The sequence below is a fragment of the Necator americanus genome, chromosome I (genome assembly GCF_031761385.1).
Source record: "Necator americanus strain Aroian chromosome I, whole genome shotgun sequence".
In the NCBI taxonomy this organism is placed as follows: domain Eukaryota; kingdom Metazoa; phylum Nematoda; class Chromadorea; order Rhabditida; family Ancylostomatidae; genus Necator; species Necator americanus.
In genome coordinates this window covers 5051715-5070752 of record NC_087371.1, presented here as the reverse complement: position 1 = coordinate 5070752, position 19038 = coordinate 5051715, and the positions used below count along the sequence as shown (strand labels likewise).

Sequence of the window (19038 nt, the reverse complement as noted above, 5' to 3'; positions counted from 1 at the left end):
ATCAGTTTGGAGTGGCTGGAGTAAACAAACATACAGGTGCTCCCTCGAATTGTAATCTTTGTTTTTGTACACAACTTGCTTGCCGGGAAGAAAATCATCAGTGACCACAAATTTTTCTTCTTTTCTTTTCTTCCCAATCCCAGACTATGCTGAGCAACTCATGTCATCATTCACATGAAGGCTGGAAAATCTTCTATTCAGTTGAGTACCGCTTGCTTCTACGCTACCAAAGAGTCTCGGCTCTCACCTGCTCATTCGTTAAGAAACACTTTTTTATATGCTGCGCGACTGTATATTATTCTAGTCAAAATACGCGCGATTGTTTTGTTCTCTGTTCAAATAATCAGCTTAGACTTAGATGTATCTTATGTTGGCATCGACCGACTATCCATTGAATTTCAAGTTTTATTTATACTTATACTAATTTTATTTTTCACCAACAATTACAAACAATTACCAACAACATTCATTACAACAATCAACAATTATGAGTTGTGTGGAAACAGTCTAAACAGCAAAATTTTTTGCACTCACTGACATTTTCCTTAGTCCTCTTACCTATGTTCAGGGAAGTTGCAGGAATCGAGCTGCAGCAGTCAGAGCAAAACCGTCCGTCCTCAGCCTTTGCGTTTGGATCAGACACCAGCTTTTTTTTCTGCATTAGGTGGAGATTCGTATAGAAGTGCTGATTCCGAAAAATGAAAGATGCTGGATCGAACGTAAAAATGGTGAATTTCTGTTTTTTGGAATTAGAAAGAAAAGAAAAAAACCCCCTCCTTTTTCTTTTTCCCCCTTTTTTATAAAAAAACCCCCAAAAAAAAAAAACCCCAAAAAAAAAAGGGGGGTAAAAAAAAAAAAAAAAAAAAAAAAAAAAAAAGATTTTCTTGACCTTCTTGCAGTACAAAAATCAAACGTTGATCAAGGCAGTCTGGGTTATGAGATAAAAAAACACCCGGATATATATGTACTATATGGCTGTCCGCACAAACGCAGTATAGGCAGCCACCTGGTCTTTGATGTCAACGAATCCTTTCATCATGTTATATTCAGCAACAACCAGGTGCTTCCCGTTTGGATGAAAGCTGGAATCATGTTTGGTAGATAGCATATGAATGTCCTCCTTGTCCTTTCATATTAATTAATTTTTCTCACTTTTTTGGATTTTTCAATTTTAATACATTCTTTTAGTTTTATACCATCTTAATTTTTGAATTATCCTTTATGTAATGTTAACTTCAGTTTTTTATTATGTATATTCTAATATTTAATTTGATTTTTTGACTTTTTAAATTAATTACTTAATATTTTGAATTTAAATTCTTTAATTCTCGATTTTAGTGTTTATTTAATATTTTTAAATCATTACAATCATTTATTTAAAAGCTAACAAACTTTCAACGAAGAAAAATGTGACCTCCCACGAGACAGTTATGAAAAAATGGCTCGTCGTCCACGTGTTAAAGGCATCACCCCACGAATCTGCAGTGGTATAGTTTCTCGTTGGAGTGTACCTATATCGGGTCGTAGATTATCAACACAGGGGTGGCTCATCTCTCCTTGCATCACTGTAAACAGATGGCTTCGGAATGGGGTTCGTCACTACGTCCGGTATTGCAATGCGCCACTCTTGCGCCCCGCCCCCACCTGCGATTCGTCGAATAGAATGAATTGCCTATCAAGGCGTCCGAATCGATTTTCGACGAATCGCAGGCGGGGGCGGGGCGCAAAGGTGGCGCGCTGCAATAGAGGACATTGTAAGAAACCGCATTCCGAAGCCGTCTGTTTACAATGATGATGCAAGAAGAGGTGAGCGGAATCATCCCCGCATTCATAATCTACGTCTCGATATAGGCATACTTCAACGAAAATCCATACCACGCCAGATTCGTGGAGTAATGCCATCGAGGTGGTTTCCAAAACCATGGAAAATCTAACCACAATGAATTCCCTGACCTGGCAAGATTTCAAAACTAAAAAATAATGAATAAAATCCATTTTCACAAAAAAAAATAATGAATAGAATTCGTTTCGCCTCGGTAATGTAACGGCACCTCCAACGTTGAAAATTTCAGTAATAAACTGACGAACTTTGAATAACGCTCTGGCCACACACGACGGAAGCAAACGTGAAAGAATTCTTTGCAAACGCATGTATTTGCACTTTCTTACTGAATGCACTGAATTTCTTCTCCAATTCCTATTAAAATATGTGAAGTGTTGTACAAACTGAGAGAAGAGAATGAAGGGAAAATTAGAAAACGTAAAGCGCTCCACTATAAGGTTTATCGTTGAGGTCAACAAAAGGATACTGGCAGAATAAGGTTGTAGTTCCATGTGAAGTGGTATGGGTGTTGGTGAGACATAACTTATTCAACAGAACACAAGCTTTTTTTTTCTCAAGGCTGTAGCTGTAGTTTTGAATTCAGCATCATTTTTTTTACAACCAAATATTCAACTTATTCTTCTTTTTCCACTTCGTTCCTTTCTACTGAGGTAACGAAGAGTTTTCTCGTCTCATCCAGAAATCTTAGAGGTATCACCCACGAATCTGGAGTGGTACGGATTTCCGGTGGAGTATTCGTATACAGGGTCGTAGATTATGGAGAGAAGGGTGATTCCGTCCATTTTTTCCTAACTGCCGTAGAAAACGGCCCGTAAGCGTTCCGGCGCACTATTTTCTACGAGGAGTTCGATTGGAGCGCTCCAGCCCTGTGCGGCGCCGCATCTTCTGGGCCGTTTCTGACGGCAATTAGGAAGAAATTGACGGAATCACACCCCTACTGTCCCGTATCCGAATACTCTACCTGAAATCTGCACCACCTCAGATTCGTGGTATGTTACCTTTAAAGTAAACATATTGAAAAAGAACTTCATCTGCTAGTTGCTCTGGCTCAGATGTTGCGCTATTAAGATTCTCCTTCTGCTGATTGTGAGACAAACAGCATGATAAAACATCTATCACCACCCCTTGCTCGATTTCGTCTGCAGATGTGATTGGAGCAAGCGAGGATTCTACTTCGATTGTAACTGCGCTGCTACAAATGCAGCCACTTGCACACTTGCCTGTCATGGAATCATTTTGACACGACAACACCCTTTCGTTTACGAGGAGAGTCTTGGCAGCGCGGAAAAGACTGAACAAGTTTTGGTTGGGTCCCACTTCATTTTCGCTTCGGTTTCAGGGTGACGCAGTCATAGAAAGAAGAATTGCACGAGACGGGTCATAGTCGATCGGAACAGCGCCCGTTCCTTACACATCCAATTCTTTGTCCAATTTCAACTAAGTCGACATTTCTTTCGTGTTCTCTCCCTCTGGGAGCTGTTTTCCATTTTCATCCTTTGCCGTTCCATGGTCTATTTATTTCCCCACCCGATGGCAAATCACCGCCACGTTCATTGATAATTGTCAGAACCTTGCCACGAACTTCTCTTCATACTTTCCACCTTTGCACACCGGTTTCGTGCCTACTGTAATAAACCTTTTTAAAATAGATTTTGCAGAGTTTCTCTCAGGCGAAGGAGAATGCCAAACCAACTGTCATTTTTAGAAAGAGTAGGGGGGAGGGGGTAGAAAAAGCCCTTTGGCAATGATTTTCGACTTTTTGATCAAGTGATGCATTCAAAACTGAAACTGCTTTCGAATTTCAAACTCCAACATCACTACCACTATGTTAAGATTTTCCAACCTTCGAAATTTCAAAGTAAAATTCCTTCAATCTCTACTCGCGCGTCTAATCTGCTGTTTCTGCTCTTGTTCTCACAAACCGTGATCGATAGAGTTGGGAAAGGAGGACAAAAAGAGTTTCGTGTACCCTTGTCAGCAACACTACGTAACAAAGGATCATTACGTTACCGAAGACTTAAAGCTAGGAAAGGTTAGAAGGGGTGAGTTTACTGCCTGAAACTTCACCCTATATTCCAACGTATGTGCGTATTGCTAGAATCCAGTTCTAGTCAGGAATGCATTTAAATAAACAAACATCGATAACTAAGGCCATGTAAACTCAACGTTTTCCAAATTTCCCTCCACGTTGAAAGAAAGCACAGTGGAGCGCAAGTTGACAGTTTGACATATGGATCAGATTCAATGCATTTTAATCAACAAAACAAAAGTTAAGGACGGACATTAATGCACAGTACACGAAATATGCAAACGATGAAGGTAAGCCATTAAAACAAATGTTCGCTCGCCATAAAAGGGGTGTGCCATCGTCATTTGCATTCAGTCATGCTCGTCGTTTGCTCTATTGCACTTGGGGTAGACTTTTCTGTTGCCCTATAGTGCTTTCTTATCTATATAAAACAGATTTCAGGTACTGGCTTTTCCTCCGACTCTTTCTTACAATGACGGTTAGTATGCCAATCTTCTCCGCCTAAGAGAAGCTTCGCAAAATCTATTTTAAAAGGTTCCATTTTAGTACGCCTGGAACCGATGTGCAAAGGTGGAAGGTATGATAAGAAGTACATTCGTGGCAAGGTTCTCGCAATCATCAACGAACGTCGCGGTGATTTGGCAGCGGGATGGGAAGCAAATGGACCATTTAACGGGAAAAGCTATGGAAAGCAACCGCCCGAAGCAGAGGCTATGAACAAAATGGTTAGTTGTGAAAGTGGACAAAGAATTGGATCTCCCAGAAACTGGCGATCGATTTTGATTTCTCATAGGCGATTCTTCCTTCTCTCTATTTCTCTCTGAATCATCCCGAAACCACGAATATGGCGTGAGACACAACCAAAACTTGTTCAGTCCGCCCTGCAAAAACTTTCCGAGAAAACAAGGGGGCGCAGTCAAATCAAAGTGACCCAGCGCAGTCGGGCAAGCACCTGCTCCTGTATCAGCGCGGTTGCGATCAACGTAGAATCATCGCTTGCTCCACTCATTTCTGCAGACGAAGTAAAGTCCGTGGCAGCTCCAACTATATGGTTCCCGGCAACACTACTCTGCCGCTTCAGACGCTTATACAACTTCATCACTCTCCAGGTCATTTCGACACGGAAATCATGCCGTTTTTCTCATAATCAACAGAACGAAAGTCATATTAAAGGCTCTAACTGAGATAAAGCAGCAGTTACTTGATATCTCCTCTACAACGTTTATTTTCTAGATAAGATGAGAAACTTGTTTATTGCCACAGCGAAAGGGAAGGTAAAGGTATGGAGAAAGAATCTCGAGCTGAATATCTGAGAGAAACGTTGATTTAAGGAGTACAGCTGCAGCCTTGAGAGGATGGCTTTCGCTTTGTTGGATCAGTCTTGCTCGACCAACACCCCTACCGCTCCTAACGGAATGACAGCCTTATTCTACCAGTAGGTTTACACTCACCTTAACAACGAATCATAGTGTGTGAGCATTTCATGTTTTCCGATTTTCCCTTCCTTCTCATCTATCTGCCTTAGAACTCCTGACACAGGCTGCGAATGAAAATCGAAGCAGAAATTGAGTACATTTTGAGTCTATTCGGTAAAGAAGTGCAAATGCGTGCCTTTGCACAGAACTTTTACACCGTTTTTCTAATTTTTATATTTTTTTTTTTGGCTAAAACCTGAAAACTGGAGGAGACACTGTGGCGGAACAAAAGCAGATCATGAAAATGGATTTCAACAATTAGTTTTAGTTTCGAAATCCTGAAAATTGTGGATCAGTGACAACACAGGGGCCAGCGAATTAAATTTTTCCACTCACTCACGTAGTCAAATACTAGGTTTTCACACAGTAGGAAAAACCCTTCTTCAACAACGAGAAGGTGAGAGCTGAGAATTTGAGGTAGTGGCCAGAAAAAAAGAAATCAATTTGCTTGGAAAGCTCTCTACAACTAAACGACTACGAATTTCCAGCGATGATGCAAAGCACAACTTTGATTTGATGAGCGCAATCTGGAAATGGGATTCACAGATCGAGAAATTTACAATCAGTGACGAAGCTATTACCGACGAACAAGTTGTATACAAAAACAAGGATCATAATTTATGGGAGTATTTGAACGTATGTTCAGCTCATTTTCTCCTATCAGACCACTAAAATGTGTGAGTAAATCAGAAACTGTTTACAGTTAATGAGAGACACCACCTCAGAAATGGGATGCGCGGAGATAACTTGCAGAGATGGAGATTTGCGGAAATACAGAGCTGTTTGCCTACTCAATAACAGGTCAGGCTTTACTCGCAACAACTCAGCCGCCTTATCAGGGCATGCCTTGCTTGTCTACTTATTTGAGAACATGAAAGAATTCTCTTAAAGGCATCACCTCACGAGTCTGAGGTGGTGCAGATTTCAGTTGGAGTATTCGTATATGGGATGGGAGACCACGGAGAGGGGGATGATTCCGTCCATTTCTTCCTATTTGCCGTAAAAAACGGCCAGGAAGATGCGGCGCCGCACAACGCTGTCGCGCTCCCGTCGAACTCCCTGTACAAAATAGTGCGCCAAAACGCCTGAAGCCGTATCTTCCGGGCCGTTTTTTACGGCAATTAGGAAGAAATGGACGGAATCACCCCCTTCTCCATAGTCTCCCATTCCGTATACGAATACTCCACCTGACATCCGTACCACCTCAGATTCGTGGAGTGATGCCTTTAACTGAAATTGTAGCACACTCCATTGTGCTACTACGGGGTCGCAGACACACTATTTTTGTACGCGTCGGTCCGGAAAGAGATTCGTGCACAAGAAAAAGATTATTCCATGGGAAAAGCGAAAAGTAAATTAAAATCTCTGACAGTAATATTTTGTAAAATTGATGAAAACGGATGTCTTAAAATAAGACGAGCGCCTAATTTTAAGGATTTCCAGAAACTGTCGAACTATTCTCAGACCACTGTAGAATTAGCCTAGTCATTAAATTCACAGTTACCGAATGGAGACTAGACAAACAATGATTGTAATCACCATATTCGCTTCTTGAACCAAAAAAAATATGAATCGCAGTGCAAATACTCTTCAAAATAGTTATGCTTACCAAAAATGTGCATTCGCGAAATAAACTGATGCCTCCTTCGCAGCTACATTGTCATTTTTAGTCGGTAGCTGATTCTCAAATTTTCTCACCACAATACCTTCGATCTACTCCTACTAGGGAAAAAATATAAACGATAAATCCAAACAAATAAGTATGAATAGGTACGTGGCATAGAATAAGTCAAACTTCGGTTTCGTTACTAGAGATCACTATTTTTTTCTATGGTATGTTATTCATGCAATTTTCTTTGATGAAGCACTCAACTCTGTTTTCTTCAGCCCTCTCAAGGATGGTGATGTCGTCTACAAAGCCGGAAATGGTGGTTGCAATACGCTAGAGAAATGTCGACGAGGTGGCCTTTGCGAATTTGTTGAATATTGTGAGTGGATAGAAAAAAATTCGCAATTCGGATAAACGCGATTTCTGCTAACTTGTTATCCCTCGAATTTTTTTTCGGGAATTCGATCGAATAAACAGTTTCTTCTCAACTTTCTGCTATGGACCATCTGTTGCTTTTTATGACCTTCCTGTGCTTAATTTCCCAACACGAATTCGGCACGATATTAAAGTTGCTGTTAAATTTTTGCCACGTAAATAATTCATTTGAAAGGGAACGATGTTGAATCTTCAACAAGCACATTGTAAAAGACTAACCGTATCAGCAAACAGAAACATTAAAAACGTTGTTGGTAAGTGAAATCATTGATGTTTGCCTTTTTCGTGGTTCGGAACCAAATAAGGAGTTAAAGTGAGATCCCAAAAGATGTCCTCAAGGATTTCATTTCGATGAATATTCTTGAATTTGCCCACATATCTTCATCTTCAACAACAATGTTCAAATCTTCAGGAACCACACTGTAAGAAACTGATCACATCAAGAAACAGAAACATCAAAGCCGATATCAATAAATGAAGTCAATTCATTTTCTCTTTGGTCCAGAACGAAGTAACGGAACAAAGTAGGATCCTAAAGTAGGATGTCTTCGAAGTTCTCACTCACAAGAATATATGTGAGTCTGTTCACATGCGTACATACACTTTTTTTTAAGGAGAAATTAAAGCTGACATTAACACATTTACTTATATCACTTGTTTTACCGTTGCTCTCAAAACTGTTCGAACTGGGAACAGTAACTCGTCCTGAGCACCGGCTCCCAAATACCTTCGTCTCCAGCTGTGAACACGAAACACGAACAAAGCTTCCTTCTTTAAAGGACTCCAGGAAACCATTTGAACAGTTTTGAAATTAGACCCGTTTCTCATGTGACTAAAAATTTAGGAATTCCCCTCCAATTATAAATTCCTTAGGCAACCAGACTCTACTTCGTTTATCGTTCAATTTTACGACCTACAGTTTCGCGGTTATGTTTTAACTGGAGCAAAAAAAGCTTGGATGCACCTTTTGAAGATTTGAACTGAGAATATTTGAAATAACCATTCCCTATTGAGTTAGTGGATATATTCGATTTTTTTTTTTTGAGAAACATACGATTTACTGGACGATGTACTGAAGTGTTAAGAGATACTCACAGCGTCTGCTTCGTAGCTTATTCGACACCCGGGGAAGACAGCTAAGCCTTTTACTTCGTTGAGATCAATGAAATTGCATCGATTGTCTCGGATTTGTCGGGAACTGACCTGCATGCATCGATTCGGCCCTGAATGTAAGGCCGCATAGTGTTTTGTAGACGTTCCGTTCCTGAAATGAAGTTGAACAAGATGGAGCATTGCAAGGGGAATTGATCATCACCAACTACTTTTATACTCTCTCTCTTTTATCATTTCTTATTATTTTTATTCGTATTCATTACTATTATTATTCACTATTTCTAATGAACCACCTATTTAGTACCGATATTTCTATTCAGCAAACACTATAGCTTGTAAAAATGGTAAAAAAGGGGAAAGCTTTTTGTGGTAAAAAAATTCTGATTAGAATTAATTTTATTTATGTTGTTCACGTCAGAGCACATCCTTACGGAAGGAGAACGTCAGAAGGCCGCCTATGACTGTAACTTAAATATGCGTACATACATAAATACAGCGTTTTTTATTGATATGGACAAATTGTTTGTTTTATGGATCAATAAGTTTTTATAGTTTGAAGCTTCAGCTGAAAATCAAATTTTTGGAAAAATACAGGTATATCGGAGTATTTTCATCTTGTTCAACTTCATTTCAGGAACGGAACGTTTACAAAACACTGTACGGCCTCACATTCACTTGCAGGGTCGAATCGATGCATGCAGGTCAGTTTCCGACAAATCCGAGACAATTGATGCAATTTCATTGATCCCGAGGGAGTAAGAGACTTCGTTGAGCTCCCATAGTTTCAGATCATCGACCGAACAGACGCTGTGAGAACCGCTTATCACTTCATTAAATCGTCCAGTAAATGGTATTTGATTTTAAAACATTGGAGCAATTCACTCATTTGGTGAAAGAAGAAATTTTCAAATATTTTTCTCGTTTAGATCTTCCAAAGGATCATCCAACGCTCTTCGTTTTTTCACTTCACTGAAAGCATAGCCGTAGAACTGAAGGTCGAAAATTGGGTTAATAAACAAAGTTAAATCTGACTGTCCAGAAATTCATAACATTAAAGAATTTTCTGGGATTTTAGTCACTCGAGAAACGGTTCTCATCTAATTTAAAATGTTTTAAATGGAGTACATACGTGCGGTATTGCTAAGTAATGGCAACGGATGGACTGATTTGTGCAAACTCTCGCAGAAGATCGAAAAGATTGGACAGAGCTATATTCAAGGATTACACTTTCAAGGATGACATTCAAGGAAGAACTAAGAAAGACATGGAGAGTACTCGATTAAGATAACAATACACCTGAACAAACACACACCAAACTTTTGTTAGAACGAGAGTTGAAAGAGCAGATTTTGCACACCTTTGTCTCATCGATTTGAATTCGTTGAATTTGATCTACATCTCAAACAGTCGACTTGCGATCCATCGTGTTTTTTCCTTCAACGTTTTGGGGAAAAATTTGAAAAACATTGACTTTATGGGGAATGGTTTTTGATTCTTTGACCACGTGATGCATTCCTAACTGAAACTACTTTAAAAATTCAAACGGCACCATCACTAGCACTTTGTTCAGAACTTCCCTTTGAAATTTCAAAGTGGAATTCCGTTGATCTCTGCTCACGCGTCTAATCTGCTGTTTCTGCTCTCGTTCTCACAAATCGTGATCGATAGAGCAGGGAAAGGAGGACAAAAAGAGGTTCTGGCGCTATCGCGTACCTTTGTTAGCAAGGGTACGTAACAAAGAATCATTACGTTAAAGGTATCATCCCACGAATCTGAGGTGGTACGGATTTCAGGTGGAGTATTCGTATATGGGATAGTAAACTATGGAGAGAAGGGTGATTCCGTTCATTTTTTCCTAACTGCCGCAAAAAAACGGCGCGGTAGATGCAGCGCGTGCACTGGACCTGCGCGCTCCAATCGAACTCCTTGTAGGAAATGGCGCGTCGAAACGCCCGAAGCCGTGTCATCCGCGCCGTTTTTTACGGCAATTGGGAAGAAATGGACGGAATCACTCTCTTCTCCATAACCTAAAATACGAATACTCCACCTGAAATTCGTACCACCTCAGAATCGTGGGGTGATGCCTTTAAGTTAAGCTTCGAAGGCTTGAAGCCAAGAGAGATCGGAAGAGATGAGTTTACAGCCTGAAATTTCACAATGTACTGTACCTTACTAGGTAACGGACTAACTTTTAACAATACACAGGTATGTACGCATTGTTGAAATCCCGTTTAAGTCACCAAAAATACATTTATTTCATCAAACATCAAAACCTAATACCATGTAAATGTCAACGTTTTCCAAATTTTATCCGTCGTTAAAGGGGAACATAGTGGAGCACGAGCCCACTATTTGACAAATAGACCAGATTCAATGCATTTTAATCAATGATACAAAAGTTAAGGACGGATATTAATTCATAATAGACGAAATATGCAAACGATCAAATTCACCCTTTGAAACTAATGTTCGCTCTGTATAAAAGGGATGTGTCATCGTCATTTGCATTCAATCATGCTCTTCATCTCTTCTGTTGCAGTTGGGGTAGAGTTGTCTGTTGCTATCTTAACGGCATCACTCCACGAATCTGGGGTGGAACGGGTTTCAGGTGGGTTACGCCTATACGGGTTCGTAGAATGTGGGGAAGAGGGTGATTTCGTTCATCACTGCTTGTATCAGTGTAGACGGACGACCTCGAAACGCTGTTTCTTATGAGTTCCTCTATTGCAGCGCGCCACCTTTGCGCCCTCCCTCCTGCGATTCGTCGAAAACCCATTCGGACGAATCGCAGGCGGGGCGGGCGAGGCGGAGCGCAAACGTTGCGCATTGCAACAGAAGCCGTCATAAGAAACAGCATTCCGGGGGTCGTCCGTTTACACTGATACAGGGAGAGATGAATGGATTCCCCCTCTTCTCCACAATCTACGACCCTATGTAGGCATAATCCACCTGAAACCCGTACCACCCCGATTCGTTGGATGATTCCTTTAACGATAAAAATCAGATATTTCAGATACTGCTTTCTTTCCCGACTCTTTCTCTAAGTGACGGTTTGTGTAGCAATGTATTTCTTTGCCTGAGAGAAACTTCGCAGAATCTTTTCTAAAAAGGTTCATTTCAGTACTCACGAAACCAGTGTGCAAAGGTGACAAGGATTATGAGAGCAACATTCGTTACAGTGTTCTGGCGATAGTCAACGAACGTCGCGGTACTTTACTATCAGGATGGGAAATAAATGGACCACCGTACGGGAGCATACATCAAAAGCTGCTCCCAGAAGGAGAAACTATGAACGAAATGGTTAGTTGAAATTTCATAAAATAAATTGGATGTGGTCAGGTGGCGCTGTTCCGGTCGACTATGACACATCGCCTGCAATTCTTCTTTTTCTGACTGAACCACGCCGAACGTGCGGGAATGGCGTGAGACACAACAAAAACTTTCTCAGTGCGCACTGTCAAAAAGTGAAAAGAAAGTGCAATAGTCGAGTCAAAATGACTCGGTGCAGTCGCGTAAGAAGCTGCGTTTCTACCAACGCGGCTGTGACAGACGTAAAATCCATGCTTTCTCCACTCATTTCTGCAAACTAAGTAGAGCCAGCAACGATCCCAATTCGATGGTACCCGGCGACTTTACTCCGTCTCTTCAGAAATTTCTCTAATGCAACCGCATCAATCTCCAGGTCATTTTGACACGGCGATTATGCCGTTTTTCTCAGAACGAAACGAAAATCAGTAGAGTAAAGGCTACGTTAGAGTAGAAGTAACAATTACTTGATATCGCTTTTCAAACGTTCATCTAAACGGTTCTGAGATGAGATAGAAAAATTTGTTTATTCCCACAGCGAAAGGGAAGGTAAAGGTATGGAGAAAGAATCTCGAGCTGAATATCTGAGAGAAACGTTGATTTAAGGAGTACAGCTGCAGCCTTGAGAGGATGGCTTTCGCTTTGTTGGATCAGTCTTGCTCGACCAACACCCCTACCGCTCCTAACGGAATGACAGCCTTATTCTACCAGTAGGTTTACACTGACCTTAACAACGAATCATAAAGAGTGTGAGCGTCTCATGTCTCCCGATTTTTCCTTCCTTCTCATCTATCTGCCTTAGAACTCCTAGCACAGGCTGTGAATGGAAATTGAAGCAGAAATTGAGTACATTTTGAGTCTATAAAACGTGTGCCTTTGTACGGAACTCTTGCAACTTTGTTTTCGCTAATTTTTTTTTGTTAAAACTTGAAACGAGGAGATGTTAAATCACTGTGGCTGAACAAAAGCGGATCATAAAAATGGACTTCAGGACTTAGTTTTAGTTTCGAAATTTTGGAAACTGTGGATCAGTTACAACGGAGGGGCCAGTGGATTTCACTTTTCCACCCACCCACGTAGTTAAATACTAAGTTTTTACACAGTAAAAAAAGTGTTTCTTAATGAAAACGAAAGGAGATAAGAGCTGAGAATTCCCTGTAGTGCTCAGAAAAAAAAAAAGTTGATTTGCGTGAAAGCAAGCTCTTTCTGAATAAATAGTAGATTTTCCAGCAGTGACGCCGAGGGCTACTTTGGTTTGATGAGCGCAGTCTTGGACTGGGATTCACAAATCATGAGATTTGCAATCAGTGACGAAGCTATTACCGACGAACAAGTTGTATACAAGAACAAGGATCATAATTTATGGGAGTATTTGAACGTATGTTCAGCTGATTTTCTCCTATCTGACCACCAAAATGTTTGAGTAAATCAGAAACTGTTTACAGTTAATGAGAGACACCACCTCAGAAATGGGATGTGCGGATATAACTTGCAGAGATGGAGATTTGCGGAAATACAGAGCTATTTGCCTACTCAATAACAGGTCAGGCTTTACTCGCAACAACTCAACCACTTTTTCAGAGTATTTGAGGGACTTGGACAAGACTACGGGTTTCTTTGAAAGTGAGGATGTGCGTATCAATGTTGCAGTATCATTTGTTTACATATTCATTTGTTGTTGTTGTTCAAGAGGTTGTTTACTTCCTTTGTTTTCAACATTAATTGAAAACGTGAAGCAATTCATTTAAAGGCATCACCCAACGAATTTGAGGTGGTGCAGATTTCAGGTGAAGTATTCGTATACGGGAAGGGAGACTACGGAGAGGGGGTGATTCCGTCCATTTCTTCCTAGTTGCCGTAAAAAACGGCCCGAAAGATGCGGCACCGCACAAGGCTGGCGCGCTCCAGTCGAACTCCCTGTAGAAAGTAGCGCGCCAGAACGCCTGAAGCCGTATCTTCCAGGCCGTTTTTTACGGCAATTAGGAAGAAATGGACGGAATCACCCCCCTCTCCATAGTCTCCCATCCCGTATACGAATACTCCACCTGAAATCCGTACCACCTCAGATTCGTGGAGTGATGCCTTTAACTAAACATGTAGCGCGGTCTCCTGTGCTACTACCAGGCCGCACACAATTATTTTGTGCGTGGATCCGGATGGGCGCAGAGGAAAAGAGATTATTCCACAAAGAAAACAAAAAGTTAATTGAAATAACTGACAGTAATATTCTGAAAGATTGATGAGAGCAGATGCCTTAGAAGAAGACGAGCACGAAATTCCAGAGTCCCACAGAAATCGTCGAATAATACCTTTGAACTATTTTCAGACCACTGTAGAACTAAGCTCTCCATTAAACATACACTTCTCTAAGGCAAACTAGACAAAGAAAGATTGTACGCACCACATTCGTTCCTTGCACCAAAATATTTAAAGCAGTGCAAAAACTCTTCAGAATAGCTATTTTTACCTAAAAAGTGAATTTGCAAAAGAAATTGATGCTTTTTCCGCAGCTGCATTGTCATTTTTAGTCGGCAGTTGATCCTCAGGTCTTCTTTTAACACTACCTTCGATCTACTCCAGCTAGGGAGAAAATATTGATAGTAAATTCAAATAAATAGATACTGTAGATCTCTATTTCTTTAATGGAATGTCATTTGTGTAGCTTTTTTCAATGAACTTGTTTCCTTTCAGCCCTCTCACGGATGGTGATGTCATCTACAAACTTGGAGATGGTGGTTGCAACAGAAACGGGATTTGCCGAAAAGGTGGCGTTTGCGATTGGGCTGACTTCTGTGATTAGATCGAAAAACATCTACAATTTCATTCAAATACAATTTCTCCGAACATGATATCTTTCAAATCTTTTTCGGGAATTCGATCAAATAAACGATTTCTTCCTAACTTTCTGCTGTGGACCATCCATTACTTTTTTTATAGCCTTCTTCTATTTAATTCCATTGCAGAACTTCAGCCAAATATTAAGCTTGCTACTAAAATTCTGCCATATAAGTAACTCAGTCAAAAAGAGACCATGTTCTGAATCTTCAACAAGCACATTTTAGGAGATTGATCACATCAACAAACGGAAACATCAAAGAAGATATCGGTAGATGAAGTCAGATTATTTTCTATGTGGACCAGAATCAGGTAAAGGGACAAGGTGAGACTCTAAGAGGTGTTGGTGAAGTTCTCACACCCATGAATATGCTTGAGTCTCTTCACTTCTGATGCCTTCAGACACTTTTTTTTTCAAAAGTAATTAACGCTGACATTTGCTTGCATCACCTTGTTTTCCCGTTGCTCTCGGAAATGCGGCGCCGCCCGCACCCCTGTGACCTCTGCGGGCAGCCTTACGCAACTGCACCATGTTTCGTGTCGTTTTGACCCAACTATAGTTTCTACTAGCAGAAAAAAAATCCGCAAATTAAAGCATCACACGCAATCGAAGGTCCTAACCCTACTGTCTAATTGCTAGTGTTTATCCGACGAATGGCTACGTTCCGCAGCGAAATGGCACTGCATCAGGATATGAACTAAATAGTATTGGATCGCACGTTTGAAGGGGAAGGCCCCGATGGTTACTTTCCAATAATTTTCTCCTCCTAAGCACTAAATGTATTTGATAGGGGCCTTGTATCTATCCTATTCTAAACGTTCCCATTGTGCGCTCTAATGCAAACATTGCGACGCGTACGCAGCAGATACACTGCTTTTAGGGATTTATCCACACGACCCTATGTAATTTTAACTCTTGAGATGTTTATAAGTCACAGTTGTAGTATATTCGTGCAAAAGACTATTGAACATTTGTCGAAGAAATGTTTAGCCATAAACTGTTTGCGTTTCTATGTGTAGTCACTTTTTTAATATGATCATATCGCTTGAAAGGAAATTTTGATTTGTCTTGCTTTACAGAGTCCAAATAACCTTATCATATACAGTGAGTGGTACATGGTAAGTATGGAACCATCTGGAGAGAATGAAGACGATGCCAATAGCCCTGTAAAACCCTTCGAGTTTACTCGTGAATCGCTCGAAGCACTTGACAAAGATGCGCTGGTTGAGAAGTGAGTTCATTTCCTCCACTAGTTTTTTCTTTGTCAGCTTCTTGGTTGTTATTTCAGACTAGTATCCCTGGTCGATCAGCTAAATGAGACCAAGGATCGAGCGCAAAGGGCTACACGACGAGAATATTTGGCTCGTTTGCAAGCTATACAAAGGGAGCAGAAATTAAGTGATCTCATGGTAAGGATTTTGTTTACTTCCACTCTGTTCTTTGATATACTGGTGATCTTGTAACATCCAGCTTTCAAAGCTGATTTTGCACGCCTTTTCTACACCTCCTTCCCTGAAGACTTTTTTGCACTGTTTCTTCCTGGCATTGTTCAAATCAATGTTTAAAACAGTTGAAGTGAATGAACGGTCCCGTAAAAGGAGAGTTGAGGTCTTCTACCATTGAAATGCTGCAGTTAGCAGTGAGCAGTTACCTCATTCAAAGCGGATGGCTGTGGAGGATCTAGGAACAGGCATTAATTTCACTGCTTCCGAAGCATCGGTCCTTTAATTGACCCTAACTGATCTCAAATATAATTTTATTTGACTTCACATAAGTGAACCAATAACATCTTCTACTAGTTCGATTCTAATGTATGTATGCCTTGAATTCTGACCTTGGATTTGTCAGTGACAGTTAGCTCATAATTTTGTTAGAGTTAAATTCTGAAAAAGGTAAACTCTCCGGCATATCAACCCACTTGAGATGCACCAACGCGTTTTACTGCAACTCGTAATCGTTGGGGTTCTTGGGACGTATGTTGGCCTATATATTGACCTGCAAAGGCCGTCCGATGGACACATCGGTGTTTTCATCCACTGTTTTTATCCTTCGAACAAGTTTGGTATCAATTTATCGACCCCGGAGGGAAAAAAAAGCTTTGTTTTCCACTTGGGCGGTTTCGAACCATCGATCGTGCGCCCACAGCAGATACCGACTGTGCTACACCCGTTACGTACCTCGTTCGATTTAAAGCGGTTCCCACGCCTTTTCTTAAGGCGTGGGAACCTTTTTTTAAGACGAGCGGGACCACTTTGGGTTCCGCAATCTAGTACCCGAACTCTATGCTGTTGGTGCCGCACCGCGCCGAAATCGCGATACGCTGCCTTTCAGTTGTTTTTATTACTTCTTGTTTGTTTCTTTCTTCACTTGGATGTTTTTTGTTTTAGAGTAGGAAGATCTACATTTCTCTAAAGTTTCACATTTACCAAACTTTAGTTTTCTAGAGAGAACGAAATGATGCATTCTACTGCAATGGCAATACACGTCAGCAGCTACTTGATCCGTTTTATTACGAACCATACATATCTATGAAGGAAAAAATGGCAGCTCGAGATAAAACGATTGCGGAACACGAAGAAACAATCAATACGTTGAAGTGCAGTGAGGATATGTAGGTTTCTCTCAGATTTTATTTTCCTTTACGAGTGCTGGAGGTGCAAAACTAGAAAAATGCCCCGGTGGCGTTCCTCTTCGGTTGCACTATTGTTTTTTCTTCGACTTTAAAAGAACCCAGAGTTGTGGAATTGAAGGAAGTTACTTCACAAATTGGTGAAATCACGTGAGGACTTTTCCAAGAAGTGTCGCGACTATGAGTACAACGTCTATAGAAGATCGTCACTGCATAATAACTTGAATCTAGCAAACTCAGCATTACATGCTGTTGTGAAAGAGAAGAAAGGTGAGTGAGACATTTATTAGTTTGCCAAGAACTATTTTTTAGGAAAAAAGAAATTCTCATGCTAACGGACATTATTTTAATCTGTTATTTAAGTTTTACTCTTTACCTTTTTAGGAAGTCCACAAGAACTCGTCGAAAAGGATGCAAATATCGCTGATTTGTACAAGGAAATTTATCAGCTGCGTGACGAACTTTCGGAAGATGTGGTGTTTGATGACATAGATCTTGAAGAAGATGCGAAACCAGAAATGAACCATTCTGTTCACGATGAACTGGAAAAGAAACCCCAGTCGGATACGGTTCCAACTGAAGATGATAACGATGTGGTTATTTTGGACGATGTGGGTGCATAGGGTGCATTTTTTGTCTTGAGTACCATGTTCGAGGATACACTATACAATTTCTATTCAGTTTATTTGAAAATTTGAAAACTGCCTTTTTTTTAAATATATTCTACTTAAATTTGTCACCTTTGTTCCGTCGTCTTAGCTTTTATTTGTAACGATTAGTTCATACAGCTTGTCGGATGCTGCTGTTATATTGTAGAAATATTAGTGTTGCCCGAATTCAAGATTGTTCGAGTAATAAGCTAATTTTTTGGTCAATGCATTCCATGTGGATTATGTATAGTAGTCTGAACATCCGAAAACCAGATATCCAAACTATTCGTTCATTTGGTGGTTTGCGTAATGTTCACTTCTAGCCTGTACTGTTCTTGTAAATCGATTTATTTAAACATTGAAAAAATACCAGGTAAAAAGTATGCGGATACTTAGGATTCTCCAATTCACATGAATTGACTGACAAACCGTCTCAGAATGCTGTGTCTCAATATCTAGTGTTCTAATGTTAGTTAGGATATCGCCTTGGCAGGGGCTGAGATCCACACAACAGTATTCCAGGGGCAAATTTCAGGGTAAAATGTAATTGGAGACGGGGCACTCTCATAGATCCTCTAAGGCCTAAGAAAGTGAGTTAGAGCGTCGGGAAATAAGGGCGCCACTGAGTGCCCACACCCCTAACCACATTTTTCCCAAGTTTCATTCCCTGTAGGTCAAAATAGCTTATGTTCTGCTTTACGTACTTCATGTAGTAAGTTTATGAAAATTCACGAAATCCAATGAAATTTGAAGGAGGGTTGTGTTCAATGTGTAAAATTAATAAGTTGAACTATCGAAGGGCTCTACATAAAAGCTAATGAAGTTCATCGGAAACGTTGTGTTTTTTCATTGTTCATTTGTTGTCCTTTCTGAACTTTTAATTCTGTTTCTTGTTTCTGTTGCATTTTTCGCTACTTTTATTTCCAATGTTACCCGCTTTAGAAGTGTAAAATTTTCCTTATTGTCTTCTCAGTCTTAACACTGCTGGATAAAGATGGATGAAAAAGTAAGTTCGAGCAGGTTATTCGCAGTATATTTGGATTAAATTGAACACAAGCAGTGATAACTATGCTGCGATTAACCTGCTGGAACCGGCTTCCACTGCGCTACTTC

The 19038-nt window shown here is 40.4% G+C and overlaps 3 protein-coding genes across 6 annotated transcripts; 2 read left to right on the top strand and 1 right to left on the bottom strand.

Annotated features, from left to right (window-relative positions):
* Window positions 1-4228: 4228 nt before the first annotated feature.
* Window positions 4229-14610, top strand: RB195_004534 (uncharacterized protein; the record flags this gene model as incomplete). 3 transcript variants are annotated; one of them, XM_064182414.1, is made up of 14 exons in its annotated part: window positions 4229-4258; window positions 4314-4350; window positions 4419-4597; window positions 5204-5307; window positions 5836-5983; window positions 6051-6148; window positions 7235-7335; window positions 10990-11048; window positions 11518-11554; window positions 11626-11804; window positions 12417-12520; window positions 13041-13188; window positions 13256-13353; window positions 14502-14610. In XM_064182414.1, the coding sequence occupies 14 exons, from the start codon at window positions 4229-4231 to the stop codon at window positions 14608-14610; spliced, it is 1431 nt and encodes a 476-aa protein (XP_064033679.1). The 3 variants fall into 3 exon arrangements, with proteins under 3 accessions (XP_064033679.1, XP_064033682.1, XP_064033680.1); XM_064182413.1 differs by lacking the exons at window positions 10990-11048; window positions 11518-11554; window positions 11626-11804; ... (2 more) ...; window positions 13256-13353; window positions 14502-14610 and having other exon boundaries at window positions 7235-7370; XM_064182412.1 differs by lacking the exons at window positions 4229-4258; window positions 4314-4350; window positions 4419-4597; ... (2 more) ...; window positions 6051-6148; window positions 7235-7335 and having other exon boundaries at window positions 11019-11048.
* Window positions 7831-8600, bottom strand: RB195_004535 (uncharacterized protein; the record flags this gene model as incomplete). The annotated part of the gene is made up of 2 exons (XM_064182415.1): window positions 7831-7923; window positions 8487-8600. 2 exons carry the CDS (start codon window positions 8598-8600, stop codon window positions 7831-7833), a joined length of 207 nt encoding a protein of 68 aa, XP_064033681.1.
* Window positions 14611-14655: 45 nt separating the features above from the next.
* On the top strand, window positions 14656-17898 carry RB195_004533 (uncharacterized protein; the record flags this gene model as incomplete). 2 transcript variants are annotated; one of them, XM_064182411.1, is made up of 6 exons in its annotated part: window positions 14656-14819; window positions 15752-15877; window positions 15935-16055; window positions 17091-17257; window positions 17397-17545; window positions 17660-17898. In XM_064182411.1, 6 exons carry the CDS (start codon window positions 14656-14658, stop codon window positions 17896-17898), a joined length of 966 nt encoding a protein of 321 aa, XP_064033678.1. The 2 variants fall into 2 exon arrangements, with proteins under 2 accessions (XP_064033678.1, XP_013299970.2); XM_013444516.2 differs by lacking the exon at window positions 14656-14819 and having other exon boundaries at window positions 15771-15877.
* Between the last annotated feature and the right edge of the window lie 1140 nt (window positions 17899-19038).